The 15,062-nt window shown below is 38.1% G+C and overlaps 1 protein-coding gene across 1 annotated transcript in view; it reads right to left on the reverse strand.

Annotated features, from left to right (window-relative positions):
• The window catches only part of LOC134666825 (uncharacterized), an 80,436-nt gene that overhangs the window by 12,816 nt on the left and 52,558 nt on the right, over positions 1-15,062 (reverse strand). The window contains exons 4-5 of the mRNA XM_063524143.1: positions 6,679-6,764; positions 2,190-2,297 (exon numbers count right to left, since the gene is read on the reverse strand). Of these exons, the coding sequence (XP_063380213.1) occupies positions 2,190-2,297; positions 6,679-6,764 (194 nt within the window). The remainder of the gene's footprint in view (positions 1-2,189; positions 2,298-6,678; positions 6,765-15,062) is intronic.

Genomic DNA, 15,062 nt, shown 5'->3' on the forward strand with positions numbered 1-15,062 from the left:
AGTGTGGGGAGACTCCATTGGTGAGCAAAGTCAGGAAAAATATTTACTAAGAAAAAAAAGTTAATAATATTTATAACTGTTTTTCTCCATACAAAAGTGAATCACACTATCATATGTCTATGTATGTGTCATATGCCTGTCACGTTCTAACAAGTATGTAAGTGCGAAAGTGACGCATGGCATGGCAAGTGAAAAAAATGCGACCATGACTCAGGAGCGGCATTTTGATTTGATTTAATAATCTGTTAAACTGCTGCAAAATTGGTGTAACAATACTGCTGCAGTAATGCAGTCGGCAACATTACGGTAGAAATATGGTAGCATTACTGTTGACTGCATTATTGCCGCAAAGTCAAAATCGATGTGGCTTGCCGGATTTTTAACATTAGCGCCAGCAATGTAATACAGCAACAGTAAAGGTGACAGTCCATTTCCAACGATAGCTGCACTACTGTTCATTTTACTATGGAAATTGACAATGACAGCGACGCGTTTATTACCGGTAGTGCAGCTGCGGTTAGAAATGGAATGTTACCATAATGCTGGTAAAGTCAGAATCTGAACGGTACATTATCCAGCAAGTTTCGACTAAAATCTAGTCGGTCCTTTGACCGCTGTGTCTGCTTGTGCACTTGTGCAGCTAACACAATAATAACACAAACAAATGCCGGGTTGTGCTGTTTGTGGAACAATATACGGATTGCTGCACAAATTGACATGACATTAGAGCGGGCTTGTATCTTTTATATAGTTTTCAGAACCCCTGATATTTACCCTTACCAAAGACATATGTAACTTCGTATAAGATGAGTAAAGTCTAAGAAAAAACGTGCCTCGGAAATCAAGAAAAAGTCATTCTCGGATAGATGGCGCACACACCTTTGGCCTATGCTCGGCTAGATGGCGTGACGACACCGTTACGTATTTAACAATTTTAACACATAGATATCAGTGAATGAACATGGGTCAAAATGATATAAAAATAATAAAATCATTTATCCATATATATTCATTTTTTTATATTTTTACACGTGTTTATTTAGAGTTATAGTCTTGTGTCGATAGATGGCAGTAAATTTACAGTGACTACACAACATTTACTATGATAGGACCCCTCTATACAATCTCTTCTTTTTGCCCTTACCATGAGGAACGGACAGTGTCAACACTGACATATATGCCAACTTTTACGTTATTTACTTTCTATAGATCTTGCTCGCACTAATATAATATGTCAACTCAGTACGAGCGAGATTCTTAGGGCCCGATTCGGATTTTGAAATAGATATCTATTAGATATCTTTTAGACATCACCAAGATACGATAACGATTATGTATAAGATCTAACCCGTCAAATTTAACATTTGCGCGATTCTGGAGATACTCTTGAACGATTTCCACAGGATATGACTTAGAGATCCAATTCACATCTAATAGATACCTATCTTACTCTATCTAACGTAAAAGTGACATTGGTTGCCCGAATAGCGCTGCAAAAGAGAACTAGTTGATATCTAAACTATAACGTATCTAGAAGGGATCTAGTACGTGTCGTCTCTTGTGAATATCTTGTAGTTCGAATACGGCAGTTAGAAAGTAAGCTACGTTCACGCTAGCGTTATGTCAGTGCCAAACTGGTGGTAGCCACATTGGGGTCGGTTTTCATTCGATAGCGTGACGTGACGTACTCGTTTGTGTAACTCATTTTGTATGAGATTTTGAACTGCGCGCCAAGCGGGACGTTTTGGAAACTCTAAATTCCATTAACACGAGTACCTACTATTAAGAAATACAAAGCACTAACCGTATTTCTACGGGATTCCGATCAAGTTACGCTACCGACGCCATTACATGCGCAAGCGATCTCTGTCTTTCCCACGCTGTCAACCGCAAGGGATTGACACCGATGCTAGTGTTGTTGCAAGTTTTGATTTTCCGGTTAACACTACTTACATATTCGCTATCGACTGCGTAAACTAATTCACAATCACAATGCATCTTCCTCGTACTGACGTTAGTGCAAGCGAGATGCACTGAGTTTGAGTTGACGCTGTCGCTAGCATTTAAGGCCGCGTAAAATTCATGATGAGGGTACTGGTTCTTGTAACAATTTTTTTTATGACTTCCGTTACAATCAGAACCAGTTGTCTCTAAAAAACTAAAATATCAAAAATTTACAAAATACTCACTCTGTTAACATGATCTCTGAGGATGTTGGAGTAGACCATGGCCATGGCTTCTAAAGCCATGAAGGTCATGCAGCCTACAACCCACGGGACCAGGAACGCCACGTTTTCCTGAAAAAAAAAACACAAGTTAATTACTAAGTCAAAGAAATTTGGTAAATAACTTACAGACAGGTTACAGCTGCTCATTTTGCTTGTTTTTAAGGTTCCGTACCCAAAGGTTCCGTGGCCATGAGTAAGCCCATTCATAATTTAAAAAATAAAAAAAAGGGTAAAAACGGAACCCTATTACTAAGACTCCGCTGTCCGTCCGTCCGTCTGTCCGCCCGTCCGTCCGTCTGTCACCAGGCTGTATCTCATGAACCGTGATAGCTAGGCAGTTGAAATTTTCACAGATGATGTATTTCTGTTGTCGCTATAACAACAAATACTAAAAAGTACGGAACCCTCGGTGGGCGAGTCCGACTCGCACTTGTCCGGTTTTTGGTAATAGGGATCACGTTTATCACAGAGTTTCTATTGCTACCTTCTGTACCAATCATCAGATCATCATAATATATCAGACTATCATAATATTGCATTGTCACCCGACTTGTATATTATGCAAGTCTTCAGCTTCATTGATTGGGTCAAATTTAACTTAAAAGATTTGATCCTTACAAACATATATAGTTAGGGACATTACAAGTTAAGATTTTAGCGTATATACGTCCCACTGCTGGGCACATGCCTCCTCTCAAGCATGAGAGGGGTTGGGCTATAGTCCCCACGCTGGCCCAATGCGGGCTGGAGACACAGACAAAACATCCTCCAGACTGAGCATAGTCGCGCTACCCCCTCTGCCACGCATACGGTAATTTTACTCCATGTTCGAGTCGAAAGTGTCTTTGTGTGACGTCCGTGTCTTTGAACGGACCAATCACGGCACGGGATTTCGCTCTCTTCGCCCCGCGCACCCCCCGCATTTTTGGCATCATCGGTTGTATGAAATAATTGCTCTAAACTCGGTCTAGAGTATTTCTAGTCTATGGCTGGAGATTTCACATACACCTTTGAATGTCTTTGCTTATGTATGCAGGTTTCCTCACGATGTTTTTCTTCACCGAAAAGCTAGTGGTACATATGAAATTATATTCCGTACATAAGTTCCGAAAAACTCATTGGTACGGGCAAGGATTTGAACCCGCGACCTCCGGATTGAAAGTCGGACGTCAGATCCACTCGGCCACCACCACCACCCCAAGTTAAATAGAATATTTGAATAAACACCGTGTACATTTTGAAGACGGTCGTTGGAGACTCAATTTCTATTAATAGTATTACTTACACTAATGGTCCATTATTAATCTCTCCTAAGCCTGAGTAAATATTTCAACAGGCGTTTCCCTAAAGACTAGTACTAAATGTAATTGATTTGTTGGGAGATTGAAACTTGCTAAAATAGGTACTGTCTGTACTCAACAGAACCGTTTGTTAATGAAAACATTTTTTCTATAATAAAAAAAGTGAATAAGTTTTTGGCAAAAATTTAATTTTTGGACAAGCTTTTATCGCTGACTGTACTTTTCTTTCCACAGGCAACTAATACTCATCGAGACAATTCTAAAAACCCCAAACACAATTAGATTTTGTAGTTTTATCACAGAGTTCCTATGGCCACCTCCGGTCTCCATCATCAGATCAGCTCCATGACACCATAATATTGCATTGTCACCCGAATTACGTATGTATGCAAAATTTCAGCTCAATCAGAAACCGGGATCAAATTTAACTTGCAAGATTTGATTACAGACAGACAGACAGACAGACAGACAACGGTCAGGTGAAACTAAATAAAAGCTTGTAAAAACATCGGGCTGTTCAAATTTTGAATAGCCCCGAATTTGTTTATTTTTAACCGACTTCCAAATCTCAAAGAAGGAGGTTATCAATTCGGTTGTATGTTTTTTTTTATTTTTTTTATTTTTTTTATTTTTTTTATTTTTTTTTATGTTTGTTACTCCATATCTCCGTCATTACTGGACCGATTTTGAAAATTCTTTTTTTGATTGAATGTATATGCATACAGATTGGTCCCGTTTTTGTCAAAACCCAGTTCTGATGATGGGATCCATGAGGAATCGAGGGAACTCCTCAAATCTTAAAGGCATACATATAGTGATTTTTGGGTTTTTATCAACAAATCAAGCATATACACCCAAAAAAGTGACATTTGATGAAGTGGAACTGCTGATGATGATCAGAACGGAACTCTTTAACGACGCATAGTTCACGGTTGGCGATTTGTCCTCTTCGTTATGTTTGTTAAGCAAGTTAAGTTTTTAAGCCACATTTTTGTCAAGCTCGAGTTCTGATGATGGGATCCATGAGGAATCAAGGGAACTCCTCAAATCTTAAAGGCATGCGTATAGAGATTTTTGTATTTACATCAGAAAATCAAGCATTTTCATTAAAAACTGTTGCATTTGATGAAGTGGAACTGCTGATGATGATCAGAACAGAACTCTTCAACGACGCATAGTTCACGGTTGGCGATTTGTCCTCGTCGTTATGTTTGTTAAGCAAGTTAAGTTTTTAAGCCACATTTTTGTCAAGCTCGAGTTCTGATGATGGGATCCATGAGGAATCAAGGGAACTCCTCAAATCTTAAAGGCATGCGTATAGAGATTTTTGTATTTACATAAAAAAATCAAGCATTTTCATTAAAAACTGTTGCATTTGATGAAGTGGAACTGCTGATGATGATCAGAACAGAACTCTTAAACGACGCATAGTTCACGTTTGGCGATTTTTCCTTTTCGTTATGTTCGTTAAGCAAGTTAAGTTTTTAAGCCACATTTTTGTCAAGCTCGAGTTCTGATGATGGGATCCATAAGGAATCGAGGGAACTCCTCAAATATTAAAGGCATACGTATAGATTTTTTTGTATTTTCATCATAAAATCAAGCATTTACATTAAAAAATGTCGCATTTGATGAAGTGGAACTGCTGATGATGACCAGAACAGAACTCTTCAATGACGCATGGTACACGTTTGGTGATTACGAATTTCGATTTTGACTTGGACTGGGACCCGGACTCGGACTCATACCCGGATCCGGTTCGGACCCGGACTCGGATCCGGATTCGGACCCGGACTTGGAACCGGACTCGGACCCGGACTCGGATCCGGACTCGGACCCGGTCTCGGACCCGGACACGGGCCCGGACTCGGACTCGGACTCGGACCCGGACCCGGACTCGGACCCGGACTCGGACCCGGACTCGGACCCGGACCTTGACCCAGAAAACCACTATGATACCTTAACTAAATAAACAACTATGCTTACCTATCATAAAATTAATGTAGGTATAAAGTACGATGATGCCAATCTTACTAGCCCCTCCCGCTTAAACCCCCGTACACCGCACGGCATGCGCCATTAAGTGGGTTAGGTTAGGTTTGAACTGCGATCCTCACAGAACCGAACAAGGATTAGGTTAGGTTAGAACTGCGAGCCTTACAGAAACGAAATGCTACTTGAAAAGTGGGTTTGATTAGGTTCGAACTGCGATCCGCACAGAACCGAACTGCTATCTGAGGAGTGGGTTAGGTTAGGCTAGAACTACGACCCTCATGGCTCCTCTTCACGATGGGCCAACGCCGGCCACTCCAAGGGACGCATTTATGCGTTAGAGGGAGCAAGTGATATTGCTATCTCATTCTACCGCATGGCTGCGTTCCTTGGAGTGGCCGGCGTTGGCCCATCCTGTAGAGGAGCCATTATACAGAAGCGAAATGCTAGTAGAAAAGTGGGTGGTTTTACCTCCTTTTCTACATAGTGTACCATCTACAATAATCTTTCATCGGCCCCCATGGAAGTCGGTTTTTTTTTCTTAAAAATTATCTTCTTTAATTTCCTCAAATTATCCCGGCATTTTGCCACGGCTCATGGGTGCCTGGGTCCGCTTGACAACTAAATCCAAGAATTGAAGTAGGCACTAGGTACTAGTAATTTATGAAAGCGACTGCCATCTGACCTTCCAACCCAGAGAGGAAACTAAGCCTGATTGGTTATATTGGTTTCCTCGCGATGTTTTTCTTTACCGAAAAGCAACTAACTGGTAAAAATATCAAATGATATTTCGTACATAAGTTCCGAAAACCTCATTAGTACGAGCCGGGGTTTGAACCCGCCACCTCCGGATTGAAAGCCGCACGCTCTTACCGCTAGGCCACCAGCGCTTCTAATAGCCCCGAATATTTTAATATGGAATAAATAAATAGGTAAACAAAATAAAAAATCCTGGGTCGTACCAATGAGTTTTTCGGAGTTGCTTTTCGTTGAAACCTGCATATACCCGCGAAGAAATTCAAAGGTATAGAAGTCTCCAACACTGGACCAGCGTGGGGACTATAGCCCAAGTCCTATCATGCATAAGGGGAGGCCTTTGCCCAGCAGTGGGACGTATTATAGGCTATTATTATTTTATTATTTATAGGTATACTTACTTTATAAATCCCGTAGAACAAGATTATGCTGAGCATAATCATGAACATTTGGGTTCCTATAATTGCAAAATAAGCTATCTGTACACCTGAAACAATAGAAAATATTCAAATTAGTATAAAATATTATTTACATTGCACACAAACATTAAAATATAGATCACGGGTCATTTTCTGCCTCACAACGAATAACTAAGTTAGTTTTATTTTAAGACTTCACTATGGCAGTGTAATGGGCTAGTGACCCAGAGTCGCGAGTTCGAGTCTCTCCCGAGACACTTTTTATCTATTTCTAAGCTTTGATAAACCCTATGGCCTATTTACAGGAACAATAATAAAATCAGTTCAAATTTTTGATAGGTCATTCAATAAGTTTTCTTTTTATGGGATTTTATATTCTTAGCATATTTTGTGAATTACTACCTAAATAAGACTGAAACAGTTTCAAAGCGTCTTTCAAAGCTCTTAATTTTAATACCCCACACGACAGGTTTACAAGATTTGTTTTCTTAAGGCCGCGCAATATCTTACATAAGTATATTAAGTACGCCATGTTGTTTTAAATATGACATCACATAACATATATTACCCGGAATGAAGCAAGGATTCTAATGATACATAGAAGTAAAGCAGGCCACTGACGAGCCTTCCAAATGGATACCGTTACAATGAATTTATTCAAATGGACGGCATCCTAATATTAAACATTGCACGTTTTTGAAATTCATGGACCGATTTTGGATTAATTAACCGCGCTATTTGGACTGTTGGAAGGCTCGTCAGTGGCCACCTTTATGGTGGAATAAAGAAACTCCCATACAAACATGAATAAAACACACTCCTATTTTTGGCCGTCGATTAATGAAGCTCTAAATTTAGAAAGCAATTTCAAATGTTAATTGATATTTTAATGAATTAGGTATCGTATTTAATGGCGGGTTATGAAATTCATTAAGTAGCTATGCCAAACAATGGCATGGCTAACATTTTTGGAAGTGGTCATATTCTAAATAAAATAAATGGATTCAAGTCCGAATCTCGTCTCGTCTCGAACAATTGTTTATTATACAATTATTTTCATCTTATTAATTAGTAGAATCAGGCGTTACTTTGCGGGCATCTAAATTAATTAAAACAAAATTACTTTTCTTATCCGCGAAATAATAAACGTGCTACGTGCTAGTCAATCAGTATAGTATCTCTCCTTATTTTTTTGCTGCGCCCAAAATGACAGGGTACATAATGTGATCTGTAATTATAATATGTATACAGTGTGGAAAGATAAGTCGGGCCCTGGAGGGAAACTACCTTAAATCCTTATGTTGGCTCACTTTACTTAACTGAGACATTCCTTTATTTTTAAAAAGAAACAAAACTGCATTCAAAGATTTTCTAAAACTCGTTTGCTTCGCCCGGGACTCGAACCGACTAAAAATTAAAAAAAAAAATCTCGCAATTTTATTCTACTAGTCGATACAGTTAATGTTAATGATAACATTTCTCCAAGAAACATTATGTCTTACACTCGTCTGTCGTACAAAATATCCATAAAATCTAATATTTAGTACTCAAGATTTTTTAGACAAGCCAAATTGAAGAAAAAAAGATAAGAACTTTTAATGCAGTTTTGTTTCGTTTTAAAAATAAAGGAATGTCTCCTTTAAGTAAAATGAGCCAGCTTAAGGATTTAAGGTAGTTTCCCTCCAGAGCCCGACTTATCTTTCCACACTGTATACCACCTCTGTAACCATTATGTGCAATAAATGTATTGAGTATAGGGGACTCCTTCTCAGGACCACTCGGTCAAGTTATAAATATGGCCGACCACCGACCATTCTAGACTAGACAGGTCATTCCAATGCCGGACCTCAGACCGTTAACATTTCTAGCATCTCTTGAGAATCTTGTAGAGAGACGAACTTCCGACGTGTCGGAAGCCGGTGTTGCTCGAAGGAGACGAACCACGTGTCGAGTTTTATACTTTTAGTGGTGGTTTGTTATTGGTATATTTATTTTTGCGGTGGGAAACACAGTGAAATTTTCCAACCATATTTATTTCCATACTTTCAAAGCAATAACAACAATTTCTAAATTCGACTGTACCCTCCATGTTCTGACTCGACATAAAATTAAATTCACCCACTTATTCCGCCGATATATTTCATATCCCGCCAATTACGGAGCATATGAAGAGGCTTCGTATCATATACCTTTCTTCATTAAAGTGATCACATTCACGAAGAAACGTTCATTTTTACTGTAATGTGTCAAGTATAACTTGATCTCGACACAACCCTCCTTATCCTAATTATTACTACGTAAAACAAAAGTAAAATCGTGTCTAGTGTGACTTACAACATGACAGGCAAACGTTTTAGGCATAATTTTTTAATGAGCAAAATGTCTTTTAACTTTTCAGACTTTGCACAAAGGCAGATGGTTGGCTAATTGATAATTTAAAACTATTGTTAAACTGCTATTATTTTTTACCTTTGGGGCGAAGATTTTGTCAGAATGGTCATATTAGCGATATTATTTCATGAACAGGTTGCAATTAAAATACAGAAAATATTCGTATCGGTTGCGTACTACGATTTACAAATGTGTTTTATTCCTAAGAGTACCTAAATTTGTGTGTTTTGTGTGTTCGGTGTCCGTATATAATTATGTCTAACATGGAAGCTTTTTAAAAACACTTTTGTACTAATGAACAATGTAAACGGGGGATCTTTATTTGAATATTCAAACAATGTAACCCTTTTTATTGCTTTTGTAATATTTTGGTTTGTTTGACCGTATGTGTATGGTAGTGTTGCGAATATCATCCTTCTCTTTAGGTGAAACATTTTTGCGTGCAAATGTGTGCGTGACTTATTAAACGTAGCTTTGCGTTTTGCCTCCAAAGAGTCTCGGTTACGCCTTTTTGGGTTCGGCGAGTCCGTCAAAAGACTCGAGGCAGGGCGGTATGATATAACCTTGTTTGCGTTTTGCAAATTTCTTCTCTTCCCGTTTTATTATTATATATAAATATATGTGGATATTGTATACGTGTGTAGATATAAGAGTCTTTGTCTGTTGCAGTTTGCAATGGTTTATAATTATGAATATAATACAAACACTAATAAACTCAGAAAACTGAATGATTTCTGAAAAGATAATTAATTTTACAGACCCATTTGAACAAACATTGATATTTGAATGACATCTAAATGAATGTCATTTGTCGTTATTCAGTTATCGTGCATTTCGCTCTTACTTGCCCGTGCATGTATTGGTGCGAGCGAGGCCCACGATAACTAAATGACATCATTCAGATTAGATTCTGATCTCAATGTACGTTCGAATTGGCCTGATAATGTATATTTTTAGCTAAGCTGTGGGTAGGCCTAATATGTTAGTCTGAGCTTTGTCTATTTAACAACACTGTTTATATTTAGGTACATATCTAATAGTTACTCAAGGAGTAAGAACGAAAAACATGTCATTATTTCTTGTACACCCTTTAAAAACGGAACTAGTGAACAAAGCTGTGTCGACTTCTGACAATGTGTCCAGAATCACCCTGTATACGTTATTGTTTTATTGGAACACGTTGCCGCTTCCAACGGATGAAGTGTGCTTCAATTTTTGAAGCGTCGGCCTCATTGTTAAGCCATCGCAAAACCGTTTGAAAGATAGCCAAGGGCTTTTCATTTCGTCATCGGATTTTTAAGCAACGGTTTCGGAGGTATTTATTTTTTTCGCTAGTGTGCAAAATGGGTAATATGGGTATGGGATTTTAAAATTCTGAACAAAGTTGCTATGGATTTGTATTCAATGCATTATTTTATTCGGCCACAGAACTCTAATTTTTTATCAATGTATGGCCTATAATAGCTATAACTTAAAAATGAAACGTTTCGAAGATAACTGAGGGCATAACAGACAGACAGACAAAGTTACTACTATATAGTCATATAGTATAGTATAGAAAAATATAGTATAGTATAGTTATACTATACTATATTTTTCTTCCTTGACGTGTAAAAGTGCTTTACAAATAAATGAGGATGAGTTTGTATGAGTATGAGTATTTTCACATTTGTAGTAAGGATACCTATTTATGCAGAGATAGAAATATTTGAGCCAGTATGTAAAACGTGCTCAAAGTCAAAAGGCGTAGCTGAGGTCGTCCTATACGTCTTTTCAAGGACGTTTCACATCAAATATCTTAATATTTTATCAGACATATCATCGAGATATTCGAGATATCACACGAACACCCTGGGGGCCTTGAAACTTTTAATACCCAATTCCAGGTAAGGATCATATTATTTATTCGCGACATGCCTAAGTGACATAATTCCACACTTCCTCAGCGTTCTCGTCACACATTTACCAACTCGACACACAGCCGTAACCACCGTTGGAAAGCAGTTTGAATTTGGAATCTATTGCGCGGTGATACGGTAAAGATTTCAACGGGTTTTCCATTGGATGTTATGGCCAGTGCTATCGTCACTTTAATGTTGTCTTAAACGAATTCTGAGAATTTTTGTGCCGTATTTTCTTTTCATGCATTGTTTTTTTTTTCAGCTTAGCCATGGAAATTTGCACATCAAAGACGCATTGCGTCGGCCTAATTCGCAAAACTCGTAACTCCAATCCAAGGAAATTAGTAATAACGCCACATTGGACAACAATACTTATAGTCGTAAATCTCGTAACTCCCCCGGAGGAGTTACGAGAGTTACGAGGTTTGCGAATTAGGCCGACGAATTTGACTTGTTCGCACGAGTATTAGTGCAAGCGAGATGCCCGCGCGGATGACAGCTAAAGCCTGAGGGCCTACCGTGAAACACGTTCGACATGTTGCCTACCTGTCACACTTACGTACGAAATTACAAGTGCGACAGAGAGGCAAAACGTCGAACGTAGTTAGTAGTAGGCCCTCTCACCACCAATATATGATCATTGTCAAGGGGGCGCTGTTATCCTCATCGTATAAGGTGACTCTGGTGACAGTATCAGTACGGTATGAAAAAAATAGTTCCAGTGAAATTCCGCAATATGGCGCGGGATCATATATTCCTGGTCAGGCTTTAAATGATGTGATTCTAATATCATTCTAATATCGGTTTGATGTGCACATTCGAATTGGCCTGAGTGCCTCTCCTGCTTTGAGTGACCTTCACTTTATAAAAACACAGAGTTCACTTCACTTAGAATCAACAGGTGAAGCTTTTGACCCCTAGTAATAATTAATGAGTGCCGGCGGTCTCGCATACAGGGTGAAATGTTATCTGACCAAATTCTGAGGGGTGAATAGTCCTACTCGTACTTAAAAAACTTTTAAAAAAGTTTAAAAAAAAGTTTTTTTTATTAAAATTACTTAATATTCTAGACATTTGTGTTTTTCGTTTTCTGATGGTTTTATTGGCATTTGTATATATTGCTTTTTAATTTAGTGTAAGTTATGTTAGTTATTTGAATTTTATTTTATATCGTATATTATGGCATAAGATATTGAAATTGAAATGAGGCCAACCGTGAAATCATGAAAAAAAAACCAATTACATCTACATTTCGGTGAACCGGAGTCAATGTTTTCTATGGAACCGCTGTTATTTTTGCGATTTCGCGGTTGGCCCCATAGTAAAAGTTGTCCAGTAGGACTTATATATCCACCCCTCAGAGTCAGAGATACAATTTCACCCTGTATTTAAGGGAAACTCCCCAACCCGGCTGGTCCCCGTGGGGTTTTAGACCACCACCCTCACACCACCCGAAGAAACGAACGTGGACAACAAAAACAAATGCTCAAAATATGCACATTCAACGTGAGATCATTGTCATCTCCGGAAAGATTGCTGGATCTAACACAAGCCCTTGAAAAAATAGAGTATGATATAATAGGACTTTCTGAAGTCAGACGAACAGGATGTAAAATAGAAGAACATCAAGACTTTATATTGTGCTACATAGGAGAAACAAAAGGATTCCATGGAGTCGGCTTCTTAATAAAGAAAACATTAAAACAGAATATCATTGATTTCATTGGAATATCGGAAAGAGTAGCAGTATTGAAATTAAAATTCAGAAATCAACCTATAACTATAATACAAGCCTATGCACCTACCGAACGAGCAAAGGAGGATGAAATGCAGAAATTCTATGATGAACTCAAGAACGCTCAAGACACACAGGACACAAATGTAATAGTCATAGGGGATTTCAACGCCAAAATAGGTCAACCACGGAAATTTGAAAACCTAATAATGGGAAAATATGGATACGGCAAACGGAACGAAAGAGGACAATGGCTACTACAATATGCTTGTGAACAACATTTATCTATCATGAACACATATTTCAAGAAAAAACAACAACGAAGATGGACATGGGTATCACCTGACAATAAAACAAAAAATGAGATCGACTACATCCTATGCAACAAACCAAAACAAATTACAAATGTCGAAGTTCTAAACAAATTGTCCTTCCCATCAGACCACAGACTTTTAAGGTCCTCCTTCCTACTTGAAACACCTAAAAAAAGCAGAAAAGCCTATAGATCACTACCAAAACCACCAACAACAGAACAAGAGAAAACAAAATACCTACAACATTTAAATGAAAATCTACTGACATGCTTCCTTAATAAAAAACATACAAACACACAAGCTTATTATGATAGCCTAGAAACTGCAATAACAAATAGCCTAAAAACTGATAATGATGAACAAAAAAAGAAGAAAATACTAAGGCAAGAAACAATAGAACTAATTAACAAACGCACAGAACTGTTAGCAATAAAAAACAAGTCAAAAGAAATAAAAACAGAACTAAAAAACTTATTTAAGAAAACAAATAAAGCTATAAGAAAAGATTACAGAAGTCATAGACAAGAAACAATCAAAAGAAACTTAGTTACCTACAGAAGCTCCAAACGAGCCTATAAAGAACTCAAAAATCACAAGGATTGGATACAAAAATTACAGGATGAGGAACGAGAAACGAAGAACAGAAAAGATGTTATTGCACATGCTACCAATTTCTATCAAAACCTATATAAGAAACCAGATATAGAACCTGACAATACAACCTTCCTAGAATCAAATCAGGACAATAAGGACATAGTAGAACCAATATCCGAACTAGAAATATCAAAACATATCTCTCGCTTAAAACCCGAAAAGAGCCCCGGACCTGACAATATCAGCAACGAAGCACTCAAAATAGGAGCCCCACTACTAGTACCTCACCTTGCTCAATTATATAACATGGTCTTAGAACAAGAAACCGTCCCCAAACAGTGGTGCAGCTCTGATATCATCCTACTGTACAAGAAGGGCAATCCACTAGATGTTGGCAACTACCGCCCAATCAGTTTGATGTCCAGTATCTATAAACTCTTCACATCCATACTACAGACCCGACTAACGCCAAGTATAGATGCACACCAACCAATTGAACAAGCTGGATTCAGATCAGGATATTCAACTATGGACCATATCCATACCTTAGATCAAGTAATAGCTAAATACATAGAATATAATTACCCCCTTTATATAGCCTTCATAGACTACTCGAAAGCCTTCGATAGCATTACACATAGCTCTATCTGGCAAGCTCTGAAAACAAGTAAAATCAACAAAACATACATAAACATCCTAATAAACATTTATAGCCAAAGTGTAAGCCGAGTTAAAATGGAAAGGAAAGGAGAGGAGATAGCTATAGGCAAAGGTGTCCGACAAGGAGACCCACTCTCGCCGAAATTGTTTATAGCAGTACTAGAAGAAGTTTTTAAGAACATACAGTGGAAGAATAAAGGAATCAATATACTTGATAAACGTCTGACCCATCTACGCTTTGCAGATGATATTATAATCTTTGCAGAATCTGCGACCCAACTAGAAGACATGATAGATACCCTTGACAAGGAGAGCAAGAAAGTAGGACTGCACATGAACACATCTAAGACAAAAGCTATGACCAACAGTCGAAGAAAAATAATTAATGTGGCAGGGACTGAAATTGATTATGTTAATGAATACATATACTTGGGAAAACGCATATCTTTTAGCCCATCGAACAACGAGGAAGAAGTGGACAGACGCATAAACACAGCATGGAAAAGGTTTTGGTCCCAGAAGGAAATCTTGAAAGGCGAATACAGCATAGCCCATAAGAAAATCGTAATGGACACCTGTATCCTGCCTAGTCTAACTTACGGAAGCCAAACTTGGACATTCACAAATAAAGTACGTCAAGCTATAACGACCTGTCAAAGATCTATGGAGAGAAGTATATTAAATATAAGGAAAATACAGAAAATTAGAAGCGAAATAATACGTCAAAAGACCAAACTTACAGATGCTCTCCAACAAACTCTTCATCTAAAA

Source organism: Cydia fagiglandana, chromosome 8 (genome assembly GCF_963556715.1).
Source record: "Cydia fagiglandana chromosome 8, ilCydFagi1.1, whole genome shotgun sequence".
Classification (NCBI taxonomy): domain Eukaryota; kingdom Metazoa; phylum Arthropoda; class Insecta; order Lepidoptera; family Tortricidae; genus Cydia; species Cydia fagiglandana.